Here is a 23,968-nt window from a genome sequence, read left to right as displayed (position 1 = left end):
AAATCACCCTTAATACAACACTATAATGCAACACCTGGCTTCAATTTTGAATATTCTCTTCCAGTTTTACATGTAAACTAACATGTTTTACATATTTATTATGAAAATGAAGGCACATGTTTCATTTTGCTTGTACTTTCCCCTAATTTTATATAAAAATATTTCTATATTGCTTCATCTTTAAAATTTGATTTCTCATGGTAATTCAATAATTAATGTTATTTAATATCATGATTTACCTATGTACTTTTTGTTATATTTTTTAGTAAAGCTTTTACAATTTTTTTTCATATTTATAGATGGACAGCATGCCTTTATTTTATTTGTTTAATTTTATGTGGTGCTAAGGATTGAACTCATTGCCTCACATGTGTTAGGCAAGTGGTCTGCCACTGAACTACAGCCCCAGCACCTTTATTACAGCTTTATAGTTTTATATATAGTAATTCACTTCATCCTGACAAACTCATACATGCATAGAATTCGATTTCTGTTCATGACCCCCTCCTCTCTCCCCCGTTTCCCTCCTGTCCTTTCTCCCCTCTCTGATTCTACTTCCTCTACTCTATTAGAGTTCCTTTTACTTATCTATTAATTTATATGATTGGTTCTTTCTACCTATGCATAAAAATGAAGTTTCCTTTGCTGTGCAGAAACTTCATATATTTATATATGCACATAAAATGATTTTCAAGAATTCATTTTGCATTGCCTCCCCTTACCTATCCCTTCACTCTGTCTCTTGATTCGTCTATATTACTGATTTTCTTTTTGTTTTTATATTATCATATCCTTCCCTCTCACTTTTCTTTATTTTACTATAGCTTCCATGTATGAGAGGAAATATTTGACCCATGATTTTCTTTTTTAAAAAAATTGGTTCTTTTTAGTTATACATGACAATAGAATCCATTTTGATAAAACTATAGAAGCATATATTATATCCTTTTCTAATTAGGACCCCATTCTTGTGGGTGTAAATGATGATATAATTCACTTAGGTATTTTCAAATATGGACTAGGAAATTTATGTCACATTCATTCCACTATCTTTCCTATTCCTATCCCTGCTCCTATACCCTTCATTCCTCTTTGTCGACCTTTGGGTAGAATTCTGAGTGTGGCTTATTTTACTTAGCATGATATTCTCCATTTTGATTTGAGTTTTGTGCAGGGTGAGAAATAGAAGTCTAGTTTCATTTTTCTACATATAGCTATCTAGTTTTCCCAGCACCATTTGCTAAAAAGGCTGTGCTTTTTCTAAAATATATTTTTGGCACCTTTGTCAAATATCAGATGGCTGTAGACCTGAAGCTACTATCATACTAGCTAGTATGATGCCTTTAGTTTTGTTTTTGCTCAAGATTGCTTTTGCTATTTACAGTCTTTTATTATTCTATATGAATTTCAGGATTGTGCTTTCTCCTATGAAAAATGTCACTAGAATTTTGTAAGGAATTGGATTGAATCTGTAGATCAATTTGGGTACTGTCAACAGTTTAACAACATTAATTCTTTCAATTCATGAACATAGTATATCTTTCCTTTTTGTGTGTTTCTCCTTCAGTTTCTTTTTTCAGTGCTTTATAATTTTCATGTATTCATCTTTTACCTCCTCATTTAAATTTATTCTTGCCATCCCTTTTGATGCTATTATAAATGGGAAAATGGGATTATTTTTATATAATTTAACATCAGTACATAGAAATTCTGGCTTTTTAATGTTGATTTGTATCCTGCAACTTTAGTGAATCTATTAGTTACAACAATTTTTTTTTGGTGTGTGTGTATGTGTGTAGAATCTAAGTATTTCTAAGTATTAGATAATGTCATCTAGAAAGAGATAATCTTCTTCCATTTAAATTTGGATATCTTTTATTTCTTTTTTTTCCCTAATTGATCTAGGACTTCTAGTACTTTATTGAATACATTGTTGAGAACAGAATTCCTTATTTTGTTCCTGAAATTCCAGGTTTTGCCATTGAGTATGAGGTTAGGTCATATGTCGCCTTTATTCTGGAATATATGGGTTTTATACCTAGTTTTTGAGGGTTTTTGTCATGAAAGAATGTTGACTTTTTCTCCCACTGTATTTTTAGCATCTTTTGAGATGGTTCTATGACTTTATCCTTCATTCTATTAATATGGTGTGTCATATTTATTGATCTGTTTATTTTGGGACATTTTTACATCCCAGGGATAAATTCCTCTTGATTACATTGCATAATCATTTTAATGTGATGTTGAATTTAGTAGCAAACTAAACTAGCAAAGTATTTTATTGAGGATATTTGTACTTATTTTCATTAGGGATGTTGGCCTGTAATTTTCTTTTCTTGTAATATTCTTATCTGATTTTGTTGTCAGAATTATGCTGGCTTTGTGAAAATTAATTTGGAAGTACTCCCTATACTTCAATTTTTTGGAAGTGCTTGAGAAGTATTTGGTGTTAATTCTTGTTTTTAAAAAAATTTTATTGGTGCGTTAGTATTATACATAATATTGGGGTTCATTATGCCATATTGATACATACACATTATGTAACTTAATCAATTTAATTTTTCTTTAAATGTTTGGAAGAATTTGTCATTTAAGCCTTCAGGGGCTGGGCTTTTTCTGTTGGCAGGTTTTTGGTTACAGAGTTAATCTCTTTACCCATTATTGATTTGTTATGATTTTTTAATTTTTTCATGATTTAGTCCTAATAGGTTATAGATTTCTAGGAATTTATTTTTCTAGGTTACCTAATTTGTCATTACATAGTAGCTTTTTATGATTCTTTTTCTGTGGTAACATTTGTGGTACCTCCTCTTTTGTTTACAATTTTATTTATTTGAGTCTCTGCTCCTTTTTTCTTAGTTGATCTAACTGAAAGTTTGTCAATTTTATTTTTTAAAAGTATCAACTGTAGTTACATTTGTATTTTCTATTGTTTTCTGTTCTGTTCTCTAATATATCTATTTCTTATGTGATCTTTATGATTTCATTTCTTCTATTATCTTTTAGTTTGTTATATTTCTTTTATTTGTTTACTCATATGTCTATTTCAAAATTTGAGCTATAATCTGATATCGTTTTTGTGGTTCAACTATTAGGAACTCTCTCAATAGGTTTCTGTGTCCTACCCATCACTATGATTTTTTAAATTTGCTTTTTTTCTATTGTTTGCTTTTAGTATGTCTTTACTTTCTGATTTCCTAAGATGCATCCAACTAAGTGTGTGTGTTTGTGTGTGTGTGTGTGTGTGTGTGTGTGTGTGTGTGTGTATGTGAGTACTGGTTGTGCAGGACCACATTTAATTTCTAGTATTTTTCAAAAAAGTTTCTCTTAGTTATTTCTAGTTTCATAACATAGTGTTTAGGAAAGATAGTTAATATTTCAGTCTTCTTAAATTTATTGAAACTAATTTTGTGGACTAACATGTGATCCGTATCAGAGAATGATTCATGTGTGCTTGAAAACAATATATGATTACTTGTTGAATTGAAAGTTCTATATATGTCTATTAAGTCTATTTGGTCTGTAGTGTTGTTCAGATCTGCAGTTTCCACCTTGATTTTCTGTCTATATGATATATCAATCTTTTAAAGTGAGATATTGAAATTTCCTACTATTATTGTTTTGCTGCCTTTTTCTCTTTTTAGGTCTAATTAATATTTACTTTATAAATTTAGGTTCTCCCATGTATGGTGTACATTTATTTACAGTTGCTATATCCACTTGATAAATTGACTCCTTTATCATTGTATGATGACTTTGTTTGTCTCTTAGGAGTTTTAGATTTAAAGGTGATTTTTTTTCCCCCCCTGATATAAGTGGAGTCATTGCTGCTCTCTTTTGCTTGCCGTGTGCAATTTGCAATTTGCAATTTACCTCCCCCCCACCATTCTCTTTGACATTCAGCCTATGTGTGTCTTTAAGACTAAGGGGAGTTTTATATCTTTGTAGACAACTTTGGTAGGAAAAACCCTTCTGTAGTCACTTCAGCAGGAGACTCTTTGGGCAATCTAGTGGGGTTTTGGATGGTCTTGCTGTTGAATCTTTGAGTCAGTAGTCAGTACGTAAGTCAACGGGTGGGTAGGTCTGGATCCTAGGTCCATGAGAGCTGACCTGATCTTGGCAAGCCTTGAGCCTGAGTCTATAGGACCTAACTTGTCAATGGGGCAGCCCTAGCATCTGGGTTCATGGGAATGGACCTGATCTTAAGTCCATGGGTTCTATCTGATGCCAGGGCCCTTGATGGCCTAAATTCCTTTTAAAGTCTACACTTGGCTTCTTACTTAATTGAAGCAATATACTTTTTTGGGGGGTGGGGGTGGGGGTAAATGGATATCTTTGTGTTATCTTAACAAATTTAGTTACCATGAGATATTTATTAGTTTTGTAAAAGCTCACTAGGAGGGCTTTGGCATGTGTATAAAAATAAACATTACAAACAAAGCCAAGTCCATTAGCCCAAGGGAGAAAACAGAAGAAAAATGACCAAGAAATCCTACTAAATAAGGAACTCTAGTTTGAAAGGTATTTCTTTTACCATTCCTGATGATCCATAATCTCTGAGAAGGAAAGAATTTCGAATTTGGGAATTCTCTGTGGATTAATTCCAAGGATAAGGGCATAGTATAATGAAGTTGTAGTGATATTGGTAACAACAAACTGGTATGCTTGATCATCACCCTTGAAATTTTGTTTTAAATGTACTTTACAATAATTTCCATTAGAGGTCTTAGGGGAACCTTTTAAGAGACTCAGAATTTTATAGTTATTTAAGACTACTATAAGAATGAGGAGTTTCCAAAGATTAGTAAGATTAATGATGATGTTATATATGTATAAACATTCATCTTTTCTAAAAAAGAAAATAATTAAGTATATAACTTATATTTAAAAATTTGTGTTTTTTAAATGCCATATATTTTATGTATACAATCCATTTTTGAAAATAAGAAGTGAATGTATGCTTTTCAGTTATATCACCTTGTTGCCTTGTATGAGTCCTACATGCTTTTTTTAATTTCCCTCTTATTATAAAAATCTTCTATTCAGGATCCATACCACTTTCTAAATAGAACATTACTAATGATTTTCAAGTTGTTCTTATAGTAGAGGCAAGGCTTTCTGAACTGTTTGAAGTGCAAGCCTTTGGTGGGAATCATAGTGATAGAGCCAAAAGGACATAGAAGGGAAAGAGCACTGTTTAATAGAACTGAACTCATGTCTCCGGACTTGTAGTTGAAGTATCATGTGATTTGAGGTGGTAGAAGCTGCTAAAATCTCAGTTTTATGCTCTATTGACTCCTGTTAAAAGATAATAACTTGAAGAATGACCTTAGACAGCTCAGCTCCTGTGGTGCTTTCTGTTCATTTCCTGTGGTTTTCTTAAACGCTCCCAGATTTAGGTGACTGTAGGCGGGCATCCTTGCTCTGGGGAGGATTGCTGGGGAGGATTCCACTGTGCTGTCACATAAGTGGAAAGGTGGGTAGATTATAGTTTGTCCTTTAAGTGCAAGGATTTTGTTTTTTAAATCTTTGGAAGCTTATTATCTGTGCTGCCTCAGACAAGAGACTCTTCTTTAATGACTCCCAAATCCATTAGCACTTTCCAATTTTCCCGCCTAGTAAGCAGGTGTTTGGCTTCCTGCTACACAATGTCTCCCATGGAGGAGCAGTTCAAGAAAGCAGTTTTTTGTTTTGTAAGGATGGTGACAAAAGGGATACATTAAATCAGTCAAAAGAGTTATCAAGTACTAAAGCCATGGCACACTTCTTAGACTTTCTCCACCCTCTTCACGCCAATTACCAGTCTTACCTTACTTGCTTTTTGTAGAATTCAGGGTAACTTACAGACATTTCCTGTGACTCCAGTCCATCATCCCTGGACCCATTATTGAGGCTTTGGTGCAAAACACATTTGTCTTAAGGAATTTTACTTTACAGTTATAAAGAACACATCATTTGTCTCACTTTTACATTTGTAGATATCTAATTAGAATATGTTGCATTCCATAATCCATTCATTAGGGAGTAGTAAGAGTGACTTTTTAAGAATATAAATAGGATTATGTCATTTCCCTACTTAGAATACATGAATGGCTTTTTTATCCTTAGAATAAAATTTTAAAAACTCCTATTTTTGGTAATTAGAATTGAACCCAGGGGCACTTGACCACTGAGCCATATCCCGAACCCTTCTTTATATTTTATTTAGATACAGAGTTTTGCTGAGTTGCTTATAGCCTTGCTAAGTTGCTGAGGCTGGGTTTGAACTGACAATCATCCTATCTCAGCCTCCCGAGTCACTGCGATTATAAGTGAGCACTGCTATGCCTGGCCAAAAAACTCTTTATTTGGACTTCTGAGCCCTCCATCAATGAAGTTACCTATTAGAATCATTCAAGGATATTTGAAAAATCTCCCTGTCCAAGCCCTACCTTCAAAGAGTCTGAAGTAATTGGCATTATATGAGATCTGGACTTCAGTGTTTTTAAATTTTAATTAAAAAATCAAAGCAGGGTTGAGAACCACTGCCGGGTGTCCCACGATTGCCTTTTCAAACTTCTCCCTCCATGCTACACACTCTGTTGATGATGTATTAGTCTCACTGGTTACTTTTAGTCCTTTAAATCTGTCTAGTTTCTCTCTGCTTCAAAGCATTTTCACAAATCACTAGTTGCAAAGGCATTATGAAACAATGTTTCTAGTTTTCTAATATATATATATAATATATAAAATAGGAGAGAGAGTAGAATGACATTTGGTTGCTTATCTTAATTTTATATATATATATATATTGCCTTATTCGCACCTACCCTGACCTTGGCTTTCTGTATTATTTTAAGATCTTTAGTTGAGTTGGTTGTTAGTAAGATAGTGGATTTTATTACTGGTTAGCTTCAAGAAGAGAATTTTGCTTTATGTTAATAAAATAAATCTTTAGCTAGATTCAAAATCAACTTCCTATCAATGGCAGAGTAACATAGGCTTGTAATATCAATATCTTATCATATACATAAAAGGAAACGTTTATTTTATATGTGACAGGTTAAAAATAGTTCTTTAAAAAAACTTGAGGAAGAGGCATGGGAGAGTTTACAAATAATTTTACAGTATATGTATAACGAGAGGCCTTTTTAAGATCAAACATAAATGACACTGAAGAATGTTGGACTCATGCCCTGTGTTCTGCTCCCTGAGCGTGCTTAGACTCTGTAAATGTCTTTGTTTCTATTCTAAGACCTAAAAGTTATTCACATTCTGTGTTTGGACAATATTTATGCAGTATTATGCTAATAGGTATGGACATAATTAATATTTAATGCAAATTTAATAGTTTAAATCAGTTAATCTTAGTGTATTCTTTTATTCCTTTAAATCCTAGATTTTCTTAAGTGTTCATATGATTGATGACACACAGACAGACAGACAGAGACACACACACACACACATCTCATATAATATATACGGGAATTTTTGTGGAAAGCCAACAGAATTCCAACTAGTTTCTTTTTTAAAACAAAATGATAATGCTTATTTACCCCTATCAAAAATATTAAATGCCTAACATCTATGTTTAAGTAAGAGAATGAAAAATCAAATCCACCTAGAGATATTCTTTGTTGCCTACAACTAATCACTACTTTTAGACTCCTCTCAAAAAAGTTGATTGAGACTATAAGAAGAAATTGATTTGTTTGTGAAGCAAGCCTGAGAGGTATATAATTGGTACATTCCTCTGTTAACTGTTAATCTACCCATGGATTAATTAATCCAAACTAGTTCTTTTTCTTTGTTGCCCTATTTATTATATCCTTGAGGACAACCCAGCTCTTCTTATTAATTGTGTGTTCTTGATTGGGTAAACTTTAACCTTTTTGTACCTTGGTTTTCTCATCTGTAAAAAGAAGACAATAATTGTACCTATCCTTTAAAGTTGGAAGGATTACATGAGTTAATATATGTAAGGTTCTTAGTGCCTAGTGAGCTTTTCAAAGTTATTTAGTTGCTATAATTTTTACTTATGTTTTAAATTCTTTAACATAGCTATTCCTGTGATGACTTGATCAATGGGACCCATTTTTTTCTGTCTCATTTTCAAGAATTGTGCTGCTTCTGATTTGGTGTCAATATTGTGGTTATTATGACTGTGTGTCAACTTTTGTGTTGGGCATTAGAAAGATTGGATTCAGATTTTAGTTATTCTTACAGTGTGCATTTTGTTTACTATCTTTTCCTTTCTTGGTTTCATCTTTCTTTGTTTAGTTTTATTTATTCACTTATGTTTAATTTTATAATATCTTAAACAAATTTTTGCAATTCAAGTTAAATACTTTCTGAAACTGTTCTAGGTTCATATACAAGGTGAAAATGTGTATTGTTTTAAGCTGAGTTGCAATCAAGTTCTTTATACAGTTTGATATCCTACTTTTTGTCATAATCATTTTAGTTCCTTATTAGAAAAATTACATATGTATTATATATGTAAATTACATATGTATTAAATATAAAATTTTATGTTCTATCAATATCATAATTTTACTTACATTTCATATTATATTTAAGAGATATGGTTAAAATTTCTTTATACACTGAAAATATGTATCTTTCCAAATGATATTATAATTTGAAAGTAATTCTATCTAATTCTAGCCACTCCATACACAACCACCTTTTATACAGTTATTTTTTTGAGCTAATGACTTATATGTGTATTTCTCAAGAGACTCATTAAAAAATTAGCTTAGACTATTTCAAAAGTCCTATAAATATTTGAGGCATATAATTGCTTTAAGTTTCAAATTTATATCCTTTGATATATTTCATACAGTTTTGCTTCTCATTTTATTAGGACACTTTGATTTTTCATTCAGTTTCTCTGTTGCAAAAGAAAAAAGCATAATTTATTATGAAACAGGATCTTAGGAACTATTATGAAACAGGATCTTAGGAACTATATGGATGTTTTCCAGGGATCTGAATGAAGGTGAGGTGATGAAGGTTAGACAATGGTAGCTTGAAAGGAACTAGGTTTCATGTCCTGTTGTTTTCAAATTTTTAAGGAAATGCAGAAAGAGGAAATGGTTCAGGCTTATGATATCATTAGTGCTATTTTTATTCTCTTAAGTTCAAAGGTTCTAGGGATAAGAACAATATATGTAAAAATGAGGACATTCATCTTTTTTGAGTTTTTATTAGTGTGCTTTCAAGATGTCCATTAAAAAAAGAGCACATTTTAACTTTCCAACAAAGAGGTACAGGTAGGCAGGAAGAATAAGGAAATCATATATATGAAATTATAAATATATGTATATATATAATATATGTTAAGATAAATAAAATATTGAAATGTTAATTTTAGGGTGCTAAAAATTAAATCCTTTATAGACTTAAACATGTGAAATGGCTTTACTGTTTTAACGATAAACTATTACCTAAAATTAATTCAAGTAATTGACCCATTTAGATTATACCAGAATTTTTCTGTTAGTTTTTTTTTAAATTTTTTTATTGGTTGTTCAAAACATTACAAAGCTCATAATATATCATCTTTCATACATTTGACTCAAGTGGGTTATGAACTCCCATTTTTACCCCCAATACAAATTGCAGAATCACATCGGTTACACACTCACATTTTTACATAATGGCATATTAGTAACTGTTGTATTCTGCTACCTTTCCTATCCCCTACTATCCCTCCTCCCCTCCCCTCTCATCTTCCCTCTATCTCATCTGCTGTTGTTCAATTCTCTCCCTTGTTTCCCCACCCCTCTCCTCTCACAACCTCTTATATGTAATTTTGTGTAATATTGAGGGTCTCCTACCATTTCCATATGATTTCCCTTCTAACTCCCCTGCCGCCACTCGTCTCTGTTTAATGTTAATCTTTTCCTCATGCTCTTCCTCCCTGTTCTGTTCTTAGTTGCTCTCTTTATATCAAAGAAGACATTTGGTATTTGTTTTTTAAGGATTGGCTAGCTTCGCTTAGCATAATCTGCTCTAATGCCATCCATTTCCCTGCAAATTCCATGATTTCGTCATTTTTTAGTGCTGCGTAATACTCCATTGTGTATAAATGCCACATTTTTTTTATCCATTCATCTATTGAAGGGCATCTAGGTTGGTTCCACAGTCTAGCTATTGTGAATTGTGCTGCTATGATCATTGATGTGGCAGTATCCCTATAGTATGCTCTTTTAAGATCCTCAGGGAATAGTCTGAGAAGGGTGATAGCTGGGCCAAATGGTGGATCCATTCCCAGCTTTCCCAGGAATCTCCATACTGCTTTCCAAATTGGCCTCACCAATTTGCAGTCCCACCAGCAATGTACAAGTGTACCCTTTTCCCCACATCCTCGCCAGCACTTGTTGTTTGACTTCCTAATGGCTGCCAATCTTACTGGAGTGAGATGGTATCTTAGGGTGGTTTTGATTTGCATTTCTCTGACTGCTAGAGATGGTGAGCATTTTTTCATGTACTTGTTGATTGATTGTATGTCCTCCTCTGAGAAGTGTCTGTTCAGGTCCTTGGCCCATTTGTTGATTGGGTTATTTGTCATCTTATTGTTTAATTTATTGAGTTCTTTGTATATTCTGGATATTAGGGCTCTACCTGAAGTGTGAGGGGTAAAAATTTGTTCCCAGGATGTAGGCTCTCTATTACCTCTCTTATTGTTTCTCTTGCTGAGAAAAAACTTTTTAGTTTGAGTAAGTCCCATTTGTTTATTCTTGTTATTAACTCTTTGGCTATGGACGTTCTATTAAGGAATTTGGAGCCCGACCCCACAGTATGTAGATCTTAGCCAACTTTTTCTTCTGTCAGACGCAGTGTCTGATATCTAGCTCCTTGATCCATTTTGAGTTAACTTTTGTGCATGGCAAGAGAAAGGGATTCAGTTTCATTTTGTTGCATATGGATTTCCAATTTTCCCAGCACCATTTGTTGAAGATGCTATCCTTCCTCCATTGCATGCTTTTAGCCCCTTTATCAAATATAAGAAAGTTGTAATTCTGTGGATTGGTCTCTGTGTCCTCTATTCTGTACCATTGGTCCACCTGCCTGTTTTGGTACCAGTACCATGCTGTTTTTGTCACTATTGCTCTGTAATATAGTTTGAAATCTGGTATTGCTGTACCACCTAATTCACACTTCCTTCTTAGAATTGCTTTTGCTATTCTGGGTCTTTTGTTTTTCCATATGAATTTCATAATTGCTTTGTCTATTTCTATAAGAAATGCCCTTGGGATTTTGATTGGCATCGCATTAAACCTGTAGAGAACTTTGGGTAATATCGCCATTTTGATGATGTTAGTTCTGCCTGTCCATGAACAGGGTACATTTTTCCATCTTCTAAGATCTTCTTCTATCTCTCTCTTTAGGGTTCTGTAGTTTTCATTGTATAAATCTTTCACCTCTTTTGTTAGGTTGATTCCCAAGTATCTTATTTTCTTTGAGGATATTATGAATGGAGTAGTTTTCCTCATTTCCATTTCAGAAGTTTTTTTGCTGATATACAGGGATGCCTTTGATTTATGCATGTTGATTTTATATCCTGCCACTTTGCTGAATTCATTTATTAACTCTAGCAGTTTCTTTGTAGACCCTTTTGGGTCTGTTAAATATATTATCATGTCATCCGCAAATAGCGATAATTTAAGTTCTTCTTTTCCTATTTTTATGCCTTTAATTTCTTTTGTCTGTCTAATTGCTCTGGCTAGTATTTCAAGAACTAAATTGAATAGAAGTGGTGATAGAGGGCATCCCTGCCTCGTTCCAGATTTTAGAGGGAATGCCTTCAGTTTTTCTCCATTTAGGATGATGCTAGCCTGAGGTTTAGCATATATAGCTTTTACAATGTTGAGGTAAGTTCCTGTTATCCCTAGTTTTTCTAGTGTTTTGAACATAAAGGGATGCTGTACTTTGTTGAATGCTTTTTCTGCATCTATTGAGATGATCATATGGTTCTTATCTTTAAGTCTATTGATATGGTGAATAGCATTTATTGATTTCCATATATTGAACCAGCATTGCATCCCAGGGATGAATCGTACTTGATCATGGTGCACAATTTTTTTGATATGCTTTTGTATTTGATTCGCCAGGATTTTATTGAGAATTTTTGCATCCAAGTTCATTAGAGATATTGGTCTGTAGTTTTATTTCTTTGAAGTGTATTTGTCTGGTTTCGGGATCAGGGTGATGTTGGCCTCATAGAATGAATTTGGAAGAGCTCCTTCTTTTTCTATTTCTTGAGATAGCTTGAAAAGTATTGGTATTAATTCTTCTTTGAAGGTTTTGTATACCCATCTGGTCCAGGGCTTTTCTTGGTTGGTAGTCTTTTGATGGCTTCTTCTATTTCTTTCTTTGTTATTGGACTGTTTAAATTGTGTGTGTCTTCCTGACTCAATCTGTGCAGATCGTATGACTTAAGAAATTTATCGATATCTTCACTATCTTCTATTTTATTGGAATATAGAGTTTCAAAATACTTTCTAATTATCTTCTGTATTTCTGTAGTGTCTGTTGTGATATTGCCTTTTTCATCCCGTATGTTAGTAATTTGAGTTCTCTCTCTTCTTCTCTTCGTTAGCATGGCTAAGGGCCTGTCGATCTTATTTATTTTTTCAAAGAACCAACTTTTAGTTTTGTCAGTTTTTTTTCAATGGTTTTTTTTTGTTTCAATTTCGTTGATTTCTGCTCTGATTTTAATTGTTTCTTGTCTCCTACTACATTTGCTGTTGTTTTGCTTTTCCTTTTCTCGGTTTTTGAGGTGTAGTGTGAGTTCATTTATTTGTTGGCTTTTTTCTTTTTTTGAGTAAAGAACTCCAAGAAATGAATTTCCCTCTTAAAACTGCTTTCATTGTGTCCCATAGATTCTGGTATGTTGTGTCTGAATTGTCATTTGTCTCTAAGAATTTTTTTAACTCCTCTTTTATGTCTTCCTAACCCATTGATCATTCAGTAACATATTGTTCATTTTCCAAGTGATGTAGGATTTTTCCTTCCTTCTTTTATCATTGATTTCCAGGTTCATTCCATTATGATCAGATATGGTGCATGGTATTATCTCCACACCTTTATATTTACTAAGAGTTGCCCTATGGCATAATATATAGTCTATCTTTGAGTAGGATCCATGTGCTGCTGAGAAGAACATGTATCCACTTGATGATGGTTGATATATTCTATATATGTTGGTTAAGTCTAGGTTATTGATTGTCCTATTGAGTTCTATAGTTTCTTTATTCAGCTTTTGTCTAGAGGATCTGTCTAATGGAGAGAGCGGTGTGTTGAAGTCACCCATAATTATTTTGTTGTGGTTTATTTGACTCTTGAACTTGAGGAGAGTTTGTTTTATGAACGTTGCAGCACCATTGTTTGGTGCATACAAATTGATAATTGTTATGTCTTGTTGGTGGATGGTTCCTTTTAACAGTATATAGTGTACTTCTTTATCCCTTTTGATTAACTTAGGTTTGAAGTTGATTTTATTTGATATGAGTATGGCCACTCCTGCTTGCTTCCGAGGGCCATGTGAGTGGTATGATTTTTCCCAACCTTTTACCTTCAGCCTATGTATGTCTTTTCCTATCATATGAGTCTCCTGAAGGCAACATATTGTTGGATTTGTTTTTTTGATCCAGGTTACTAGCCTATATCTCTTGATTGGTGAATTTAGGCCATTAACATTTAAGGTTACAATTGAAATATGGTTTGTACTTCCAGTCATGTTTTTTTATTTATTTATTTTAGTTTGGCTAGTTTTTACCTTTTGGTTATTTTCCTTCCCCTTTACTGAGATACCTCCCTCTGTTAGTTTTGGACACTATTTTTCAATTCCTCTTCTTGTAGTATTTTGCTTAAAATGCTTTGCAATGCTGGTTTTCTGGCTGCGAATTCTTTTAGCTTTTGTTTATCGTGAAAGATTTTAATTTCATTGTCAAATCTGAAGCTTAATTTTGCTGGATACAGTATTCTTGGTTGGAATCCATTATTTTTCAGGGTTTGAAATACATTGTTCCAGGATCTTCTCGCTTTCAAAGTCTGTGATGAAAAATCAGTCATTAACCTAATTGGTTTACCCTGAATGTAATCTGCCTTCTTTCTCTCGTAGCTTTTAATATTCTCTCCTTGTTCTGTATGTTGGCTATCTTCATAATTATATGTTTTGTAGTTGGTCTATTACGGTTTTGAATGTTTGGGGTCCTGTAGGCTTCCAGGATTTGGCAGTCCATTCCATCTTTCATCTCTGGGAAGTCTTCTAGAATTATTTTATTTAATAGGTTGTCCATTCCTTTGGTTTGGATCTCTATGTCTTCTTCTATCCCGATGACTCTCAAATTTGTTTTTTTTATGACATCCCATATCTCTTGCATAGATTACTCGTGAGATTTAAGCATCTTTTCTGTGTTGACTATGTTCTTTTCAAGTTGATAAACTTTGTCTTCATTATCTGATGTTCTTACTTCTACTTGATCTAGTCTATTTATAATATTCTTGTTTGAGTTTTTAATTTGGTTTATAGTTTCCTGCATTTCTAGGATTACTGTTTGATTTTTTTTTAAGATCTCTATCTCCTGGTAAAGCTCGTTCTTTGCCATTTGAATTTGTTTAATTCGTTTTCAAAATATACTTTCATTGCTTGTACCTGCTGTCTCATGTATTCTCTAATATTCCTTTCCATCTGAGTTAGGTATGCCTTGAGTTCTTTCCCTATCCATGTTTCTGATGCTTCTAGGTCTTCCTGTAGAATTAAGTTGTCCTGCATTGTTTGTACTCCTTTTTTCCCTCGTTTTTTCATGTTATTCACATTACTTTCCAGCTCTATTTGATTGCTGTGTTTCTGCTCTCTCCTATAGATTTGTTTTGGTTTTGTATATCTCTGTTGTCTCTCCTTTGTGTTGGTAGACTATGCCTGCTAAAGTGGATTCCGCTGGGAAGGAATTCCGATGGCCGAGCTCCAGTGACATCAGCTCTCTGCTATGGAGGGCCCCAGGCTCCTTGCCCGGGTGTCCAAATGGGGGGTGGTACTGGACTGTCTCTGATTGGTTTCAGCTCCTGGTCGCCGGCGGGCAGGCGGTCTCCAGCTGCCCAGTCGCACGGGCAGCGGTCCGGCTGTCGCCGGCGGGCAGTCGCGCGGTTGGTCGCCAGCGGGGCGGGCAGTCTCCAGCCGCCAGGTCACATGGGCAGCGGGCCGGCTGTCGCCGACGGACGGGCAATCTCTAGCCGCCGAGTCGCGAGGGCCTGGCCTCTAGTTCCCTGGTTTCTCTTGCTAGTCCTGGCTTCTCCTGCTAGACCAGTCTTCCCCTGAGTGATGCCTCTTGGCAGTTCAAACTGTACTCTGGGCCTGCCGTTTGCTGGGTGTGGAGGGTGGCCATTGAGAACCCCGGCACTCTATTGTTTTGATTTTTTCCGCTTGCCCCTCCCCCAGTGCTGGCAAGACAGGCTTATGGGAGGGGGAGATGGAGGTCAGGTGTCTCTAGCTTTCCCCGCGTCTTTATGCAGGCTGGTTCTGATAATCCCTCCCCCGGAAAGCCTAGGAGAGATTTTATGCGAATTCCCCACTGTATGGGAGATGGGCTGAGTAACACACACCTGTTTTATTGTTGCAATCTGTAGGAGACTGGTGGTGGTTACTTCAGCTCTCCAAGATGGTGGCCACTGGCTTCCTTGGTGGAGTTTCTGTTGTTAGTTTGTTTTTATTAGGTCCTATTATTCTGTGAAGGCTTAGTTTGATATTCTTGCATCCTCTCACAATTGGAAATAACTTTGGATTTTTTTTTAAGAGAGAGAGAGAGAGAGAGAGAGAGAATATTTTAATATTTATGTTTTAGTTATTGGCGGACACAACATCTTTGTTTGTATGTGGTGCTGAGGATCGAACCAGGGCCGCACACACGCCAGGCGAGCGTGCTACCGTTTGAGCCACATCCCCAGCCCAGGATTTTAATTAATATTGAGAAAAATAAGGGCAACTATTTTCGTTAAGAAAAGGCTGGGATTTTTATCTTTAAATGTAGCATCTTATTTATAAAACTGACAGCTTATATAAATGGAATGTCATTTTTTCTTCTGAGGATGGTTTTTATTTTAATGCAAAGATATATTAGAAATGAAGAATGATTCTTTCTAACATGAAGGTATGCAGAGAGTTTAGGTGATAAAACTTGAACTGAGGTAATCTTGTAAGAAATGTCAAATATTTTCCATTTTTCACTACTTTGTTTTAATGCTAACCTTAAACATTTAAATGATTGAAAAAAAGGAAGAATATTTCTGATCTGTACTTGTTGTTAGCATTAACAGCATTGAACTATGTTGATCTGTTATAGCTTGTTATGTAGCACGAAATAATTATTTTGTTTTACTTCAGTAAATGTAAGGGAGTCTTTGCTCATTTGGAAAGAGAAGCTGAATTCTCATCATTTGTATTGATAAATTTTACTTGAATGAATAAGCACTATAAGCATTGTGTGAACTAATAAGATATTAAAGTACTTTGGAATCATGACCAAATGAAATTGTACTTTTTTTTTTTAATGTCATGCAGAATTGTGGTTCAGGAATGAAGAATTCTACTAAAATTAAAATAATAAAAAATGTTCAACAGTTGTTAGCCTTAGCTCCTTAGTACTCTAAACTTCTGCATCAGAGTCACCTTCCTCATTTTCCTTTTCCTGGACCCAAACAGAAGATTTATGAGCAGAATTGTGCTCATATGTTTTCAGTCTGCAGCTGAGATTTTCAAAGTTAACACCCAGCCATTTCTTGCAAATAGGGTATCAGGAGATCCTTTGGTCATGCCACCTACTCTCTTAATTCCAATAGGAAGGAAACAAGCCTTATGTTTTCCTTTTGTTTCTTTCATTCTTTCATCTTTATTCTATGCTATTTTGTACATTTTGTATAGTTGAGGAATATCATAAATCCTATTTGAAAAAGGAAGGCATATAAGTAAATGAGACAAAGATTCACATTAGCTTAATGTCTTACAAAGCAGTGCATCCTGCCTGGGAGGTATATCAGAATTATCTACATAATGTTAATAAAAAAAGATAGGTAGAATGAATGTATTTTATCAGAATCTTAAAACTGGTGGGGTCTAAGCTTTGTGTTTTCCGAAAGTTCCCCAGCTGTTTCTGATATGTACCTTTAATTTTGAATCATTATTATAAGCATGTTTTCAGTTTGATTATCTAGGACAGTATGTGCTTATCTCCATGGTGAATATTTTTATGGAATAGTAAGTACTAAGAGTTTTAAGTTTACTTTGTTTTAATACTAACTTTAAGGAGATTTTGTATGTGTGTGTGTATACACACACATATAAATATATACTTGACTTTTAAAAAAAATTATGAAAATTACTCACAAGCACTTTTATTTTGGATATTGTCATATTTTTCTTGCAGAGCAATCTATTTGCTATTCTATACCAACTAGGAATTAGCTCATTGCCACTATGCACCATCCTGCTAAGTACTAATGATAGGGATGTGTTTAATGTTGGCTGTTCTAACTATCATGGGCAGCATATGTTGATACTATTCCTCCAGTTTGCGTAAGATTTAAAATTCATAGTTGAAGAACTAAATAAAATTATTAAAAGACTTAGGCCAAATTTTAATAATGTGTTAGAAGGACTTGCTGAATTTGAATGTTGTTTATTAATTGTCTTTGATTCAGCACGAATGTATTACATTTTTAAGTTAATACCTTTTTATAGTGTGAACATGGACATAGTAAGACTTACGTTTTAATCTTGAGTTCAGAACAGACCTGTTACCATTGTAAATATAAGAAAACTCATCAATGTTTTATCTACTTAAAAGTTTCAGTGGTTATCAAAGAATTTATAAAAGACTTTAAATTTTTGTGTAATATTGACTATAAAAGTTCAGCTTGTTTGATGTATGTGGCATAAAATGTATCTGAAGTTGCTAACAGTAAAGAAATTATTGCCTTCAATCTTAATACATGTAAGAAAAAATTGTTCATGTCATATGGCACTAATCTTGTACAGTAGATATTTATATATCATAAATATTAATAGTTTGTTTAAGTCTGTTACACTATTTTAGTTCTAGCATAATGTGTGTGTACCTTAAAAATTTGCTTGTAAGTGCCATGCTATTGTTTCTGAATTCCTGTACCTCATCTGATGACTGTCCTCCTAGATTTCCTCCATTATCAAGCCTCTTTTAAAAATAATTAGTCACTGTGATAGGCTGTAGTGGCTTTTCAGGAGAACTCATCAACTGCAAGAAAATGCACATTCTTGATAAGGATCTCTGAAGGTTGATTTTACATAGTCTCTCATTTAAAAATGGAATCAGTGCATTTTACTCCCTGCAGGAGTAGAACTGAGTTAAATTCCATTAAATTATTGCTATTATCTAAATGAACATTTTAAAAGAGAAGGAAATGCTCAATGAAAGGAGAAGGGGGAACAAATCCTCACTCTTACTATGTAATGCTAACAGATAATAGGAGGAAAACTTTAAGCTTTCTGATAATCTTTCTTTTTGGTGAATTTGAGAAGATGACTTCCCAGTTGTTATATGAAATATTATGTACAGAAAGAGGGCCAAATCCATGTCTTAAAAATTAACTTTTTTTGTGATTTCTGCAATTGGTTTTAGGATATGACAGCTCGTGATCTGCTCCAGCAGAGATACACACTTCCAAATGGAGACACTGCCTGGAGGTCCTCACCCCTTGTGAATGCTGCTCTGGAAGGCAAGCTGGTCTTGTTGGATGGCATTCACCGGGTCAATGCTGGCACACTTGCTGTATTGCAGAGGTTTGTATGAGTCACACACTCATACACAAAAAACCCAAAACACACAAATATGCAGACACACACCATGTCGACTTAAGCAGTAGACATGGATTGCTCCCATTTTTTTTTTTAAACTGGGTTTCTACATCTTGAAAAGCTCATATTTCCGTGTCCGAGTAGAATGTGAGATTACTTTTTTTTACAGATATATTACAGCAGAAATCCAAATAATGAACATTTTGGGAAATGCCATAGCCATAATGTTTTTTTTTCTTTTTTTTTCATAGCTGAAAAAAAATTTCTCAATAATTTTGAAGGACTTTATATTTGCAGATTTACATATGCAACAAATTACACAGCTGGAGTTTCTGTATTTTTTTAGAGTTGTAACTTCACTAGTTACAAATTCCACATTGATCTGGATCTATATTATTAGTTAATTTTGTTGGAATCTTTGTTTTTTGAGAAAGAGAAAAATGGAGCTTTAATATAAAATGTTTTAGCTATTTGATTGTATTGTATAGAGATTAGAAAAGCTGACTTTGCAGTAATAAACTTGAAAATTTATGTCACCATTTTTTTAAAAAAAATTATTTTAGTTTAGATGGAGAAAAATATTTACATATTCTTAAAACTTCTGTAGAATTTAGTGTTGAGAGAAGCCTCTTCATGTGTATTTTTTGTGGAAAATATTTCTACTCTGTGTCATTTTAGAAAAGTGATTAGTGATATCTTTTATTCTTCTTGGTTCTATGATTTGTGGACATTGATTGTCAACTTTGAATTATAGGAAAGAATCAAATAAGTGCAATAAGCCATTTCCCCAACTAACCAAAAAGTTTTTGTCCTTGACAAAATGCAGATAGTATATTAAAGATCCCAAATGTATTAATTCTAATTAGATTTGAACACATTTAAAAATACTATCACAAACTTTCAGTGATTTACCTTAAATATTTTATACTTATAATATTTTTATCTTCCAAGGAGAAAAATGTGTAGACAAAAAATAAAATAAAGTCACCTTTTATTTACTGTCTCTTGAATGTTCAGCTAAGCAAGAATAGCAGCAGCAGCAGCTATCATTAATTGAGTACTTACTCTGTGCTGGACATTATTTTAAGACAGTGCTTCTCAGGTTTTCAACCTTGGAATTAGCAGATTGGGAATTTAAAAATACCAATGCTGGGTTCCACCCTCACAAATTCTGATGTTAATTGGTTCAGGCTGAGGCTTGAACATTGGCATTTTTAAGCACTTCCCAGAAGAACTTAATGTACAATAAAGATTGAGAGTAACTCTGTTAATCATTTTTTATATTATTCAATTTTCATAGAAACTCGGTGAGGTTGTAAAATTATTGCCTTAATTTTGTAAAAGATAAAAATGTAGAGATGTTACTCCCTCTCATTCAGGGAGTAAAATGCCAAGCTAGAGTTGAACCCAGGTCTGGCTGAGTCCACTGCCCTTGCCTATAACCTCTGCATTATAGACCCATAGAATGGAGAGTGTGGCAGCTCCTAACATAGGTGTCATCAGACTTAGTGGTTGGTGCTTTTTGCCTTTTGCAGCACCTGGAACACAGTGCTGTTTCTGGTGTAGATGTCTAGGCCAGCATCAGAATTGACATATGAAATATCAGTGTAGTGGGGCTGGGGCTGTAGCTCCGTGGTAGAGCGTCTGCCTTTCACGTGTGAGAAACTGGGTTCCATCCTCAGCACCACATAAAACAAATGAAATAGGGGCATTGTGTCCAACTATAAATAAATAAATACTTAAAACAAAGAAATAGCAGTGTAGTTATTTCATTATGAAGATTTTTGATATTTAAAATCATCTAATTCCAAAGATAGAAATATTTTGATAATACTTTCCTTCAAAGAGTTATATCAGATTCAAGTGTATGTGCCAGCTGCCTTGCTCAGTAATATATACCCTATGGTAATTCTGAGACACTCATTCAACTGTTTCTTTTTGTCCCTCTTCTCCACCTCCTTGCCACTCTTTCTCCTCCTTCTCCTCTCCCTCCCCCTCACTGGCTACATCTAGTATTTGTGACTGTAGTTCTCCAGTACAGAAAATAAGTTTTGCCAAATATAACAGCACTAGCCACCTTGAAATCTTGAAAAATCCATCTAATGAAATAATTTGATTCAAGTACAACCTATAATAGACATGATTAAAATGTCAATCGAGTGCTTCTATTTCTAATAACGACACTGTTCAGAATTGGCTAGTTTGTTTTCTGACATTCCCTTTATCCCACTAGGTTGATCCATGACCGAGAGCTTAGCCTCTATGATGGTTCTAGGCTGCTGAGGAAAGACAGATATATGCGTTTGAAACAAGAGCTGCAAATGTCTGATGAGCAGCTACAGAAGAGGTAATTTTGAGTGCCCTATTGTTATTGGTAATTTATTGCTAAGTAAAATAATGTTTATTTTTTTCCTAAACCTAGGGTCAAACCAAAACATCTTTGAAAAGCTTAATTATTTGGTGTGCTGAGCATGATAAAAGTTTGGCACTCCCTAAAACTTGCGGTTGCTATCCAGGATACATACACGCGCGCACACACACACACACACACATACACATGCACACTCACACATGCTTTGTCTTCTCAAGCTTCTCAAGCTTCTTTTAACTAAATGCCTAAACTTTGGTTTTGTTACCGAAAACTTTGTCCTTGTCCCCAATGTCAATCCCGTAATGAGGACACTAATTTGAGTAAAAGGAAAAAGAACTTTTAATGCTTTGCTAGCAAAAGAGAAATACAGAGGATTCCTGTCCAGGAGGCTGTGATTCTGCCCATCAAGGGCAGCAGGGAGCTTTTAAAGAGGTGATTCAAAGGCTACATACCAGGATTCTCTGTTGGAGTTGTGATTCACTTGTTAATTTGGGAGATAGTCATTTTTGAGATCTTGTGGTACAATCCCAAGTCTGAATGACTTTGTGGATATGCGCTCAAGGACAGACAATTCTGCTTAGGATGGGAAAGAATAGCGGACCCCCACCTCCCCACCCCTGTGAGATTAGGGAGGTGGAGAGATCAGGAAGGAGTAGGGAGAGAGGAAGAGAAAGAAAATAAGTCACAGTGGCAGAGTAGCAAGGGCTGTACCCAAAGCACAAAGTGGACCACTGTTACAATGTTAACAAAGTAATGCCCCCTCTTTGTCTTACCAATTCAGTTTGGTCTCATTCTATATATTCCCTCAGCAAAACAAAAGCTGGACCCACAATTAACTGGATCCATTCTCCTAGGAAGTCTTCAGTTTTACCCAAGAAGGATGCCACCTGATAACAGTGTTAACCCAGTGTGGCTTATCTAAGTCTTCTTCCAGGGATGTGACAAATAAATACGATGGGTGAGACTTGATTGGATCCTGGAACAGAAAACAAAATGAAAGCAGCTATAAAATACAAGTAGGAAAGGTTAAATATCAACTGTGTATATATTACATGATGTTAAATTCATATTAATTTTCCTAAGTATCACAATGATATTGTGGTTATATAAGAGAATATTACCATTTTTAGGATTTGCTCTCTGAGATTTTTAGAGATAAAGTAGAATATCTATAAAACTTACTTCACAATGTTTCATGGGGAAAAAAAAGAAAAAAAATAGATACATGTGTGCATGTATATATACAAAACACACACCAGAGAGAGAAAAGAGAAAGATAAGTGAGAGTATAATACAAATGTGATAAAATCTTAATAACTGAAAAAAAAAATCTAAGTGAAAGATATCATAAGCCCCCACAGGGCTTGCTGCCACATTTTAAACAAGAAAACCTTACAAAAAATAATGAAGTGTATTTATTATTGAGTTTAAATTTTTAGTGAAATTTTGCTTTAAAATTTCCTTGCAATGTTTTCTTAGGGGGAAGTGTTGAATTCCTTACTATCTTTGTATAAGTTTTTAAACATCTCACTTGATTATACAGCTGCTTATGCTTCTAGGGCATACATTATGAAATTGCTGTAGCCCAGAAAATGGTCCAGTTGAGGGTTTAAGTTCTAAAATCCTTCTTATTTCATACTTTTTTTTTTTAGAGAGAGAGAGAGAGAGAGAGAGAGAGAGAGAGAGAATGAATTTTAATATTTATTTTTTTTTAGCTTTCGGCGGACACAACATCTTTGTTTGTATGTGGTGCTAAGGATCGAACCTGGGCCGCACGCATGCCAGGCGAGCGCGCTACCGCTTGAGCCACGTCCCCAGCCCAACATTTCATACTTTTGATTGATAACATTTGGCGTTTGTATATTATTTGCATGTGAATCACAAGTCAGGAAAGAACTCATATTTTCAGAGAAATAAATAAAAGCAACTGGGCAATAGCTCACAGCAAGCCTGCCTGGAAGTTTCCCTTAAGACATCAGGTTCATTTACTTGACACCAAATGTCCAAGAAATGACAATTCTTTTCTCTGAAAAGAACCCAAGTTCTCCTTTATGGTCACAGCAGTTTTACAAATAAAAACAAAGAACAAAGTGGCCCTGAGCATCACATGCTGGGTTTGGCTCACATTCCACAGTAGTACTTCTTTCTCAAAATTTTCTACCTGTGTTGTTCAGTTTTTTCTCTTTCACAAACATAATCCTGCTCACCTCTATTTCCAGAGGAGGGAAAGTAGAGAGAAATCATAGCAACTTGCTTTCTTTCATTAAAATTTTTTTGTTTGACTATTTACTAGTGTTAACCAGGCACTGAAACTAGAACCTGATAGTGTTTTATGAAAAATGCTTGTCCCCTGTCATTGATTCTATGAAAGTCTCTCATTTCCCTCTATTCTCTTCCTAAAGGCCACCACTTTCAACTCTTTGTTTTGGTATTTACCTCTGTCACTAAACAATATGCTTTCATTGGTATCTCTTTCTTTTCTTTATTTTTATTCTTGAAGTACTGGGGATTGAACCCAGGGGTGCTCTACCAATGAGCTACATCCCAGACCTTTTTACTTTGTATTTTAAGACAGGGTCTCAGTAAGTTGCTGAGGCTGGCTTCAAGCATGGAATCCTCCTGCCTTAGACTTCAAAATAGTTCTACTGATATTTCTTGATTTATTCTTTAGTGTTGTCAATTACATATTGATTTTCTGCATAGATAATTAATGTTTGGCTCTTTCACTGTCTCTTTTGTGTCTTTCTATCTACCCATTCTTCCTAAAGAGTTATATAATTTTG

The 23,968-nt window shown here is 34.4% G+C and overlaps 1 protein-coding gene across 1 annotated transcript in view; it reads left to right on the top strand.

The window, feature by feature from the left end:
* LOC144253356 (von Willebrand factor A domain-containing protein 8-like) overlaps nucleotides 1–23,968 on the top strand; it is a 243,155-nt gene that overhangs the window by 115,360 nt on the left and 103,827 nt on the right. Inside the window, exons 12-13 of the mRNA XM_077795473.1 lie at nucleotides 18,639–18,799; nucleotides 21,048–21,161. Of these exons, the coding sequence (XP_077651599.1) occupies nucleotides 18,639–18,799; nucleotides 21,048–21,161 (275 nt within the window). The remainder of the gene's footprint in view (nucleotides 1–18,638; nucleotides 18,800–21,047; nucleotides 21,162–23,968) is intronic.

Source organism: Urocitellus parryii, chromosome 2, assembly GCF_045843805.1.
Source record: "Urocitellus parryii isolate mUroPar1 chromosome 2, mUroPar1.hap1, whole genome shotgun sequence".
Classification (NCBI taxonomy): Eukaryota; Metazoa; Chordata; class Mammalia; order Rodentia; family Sciuridae; genus Urocitellus; species Urocitellus parryii.
This window is presented reverse-complemented; position numbering and strand designations above follow the sequence as displayed.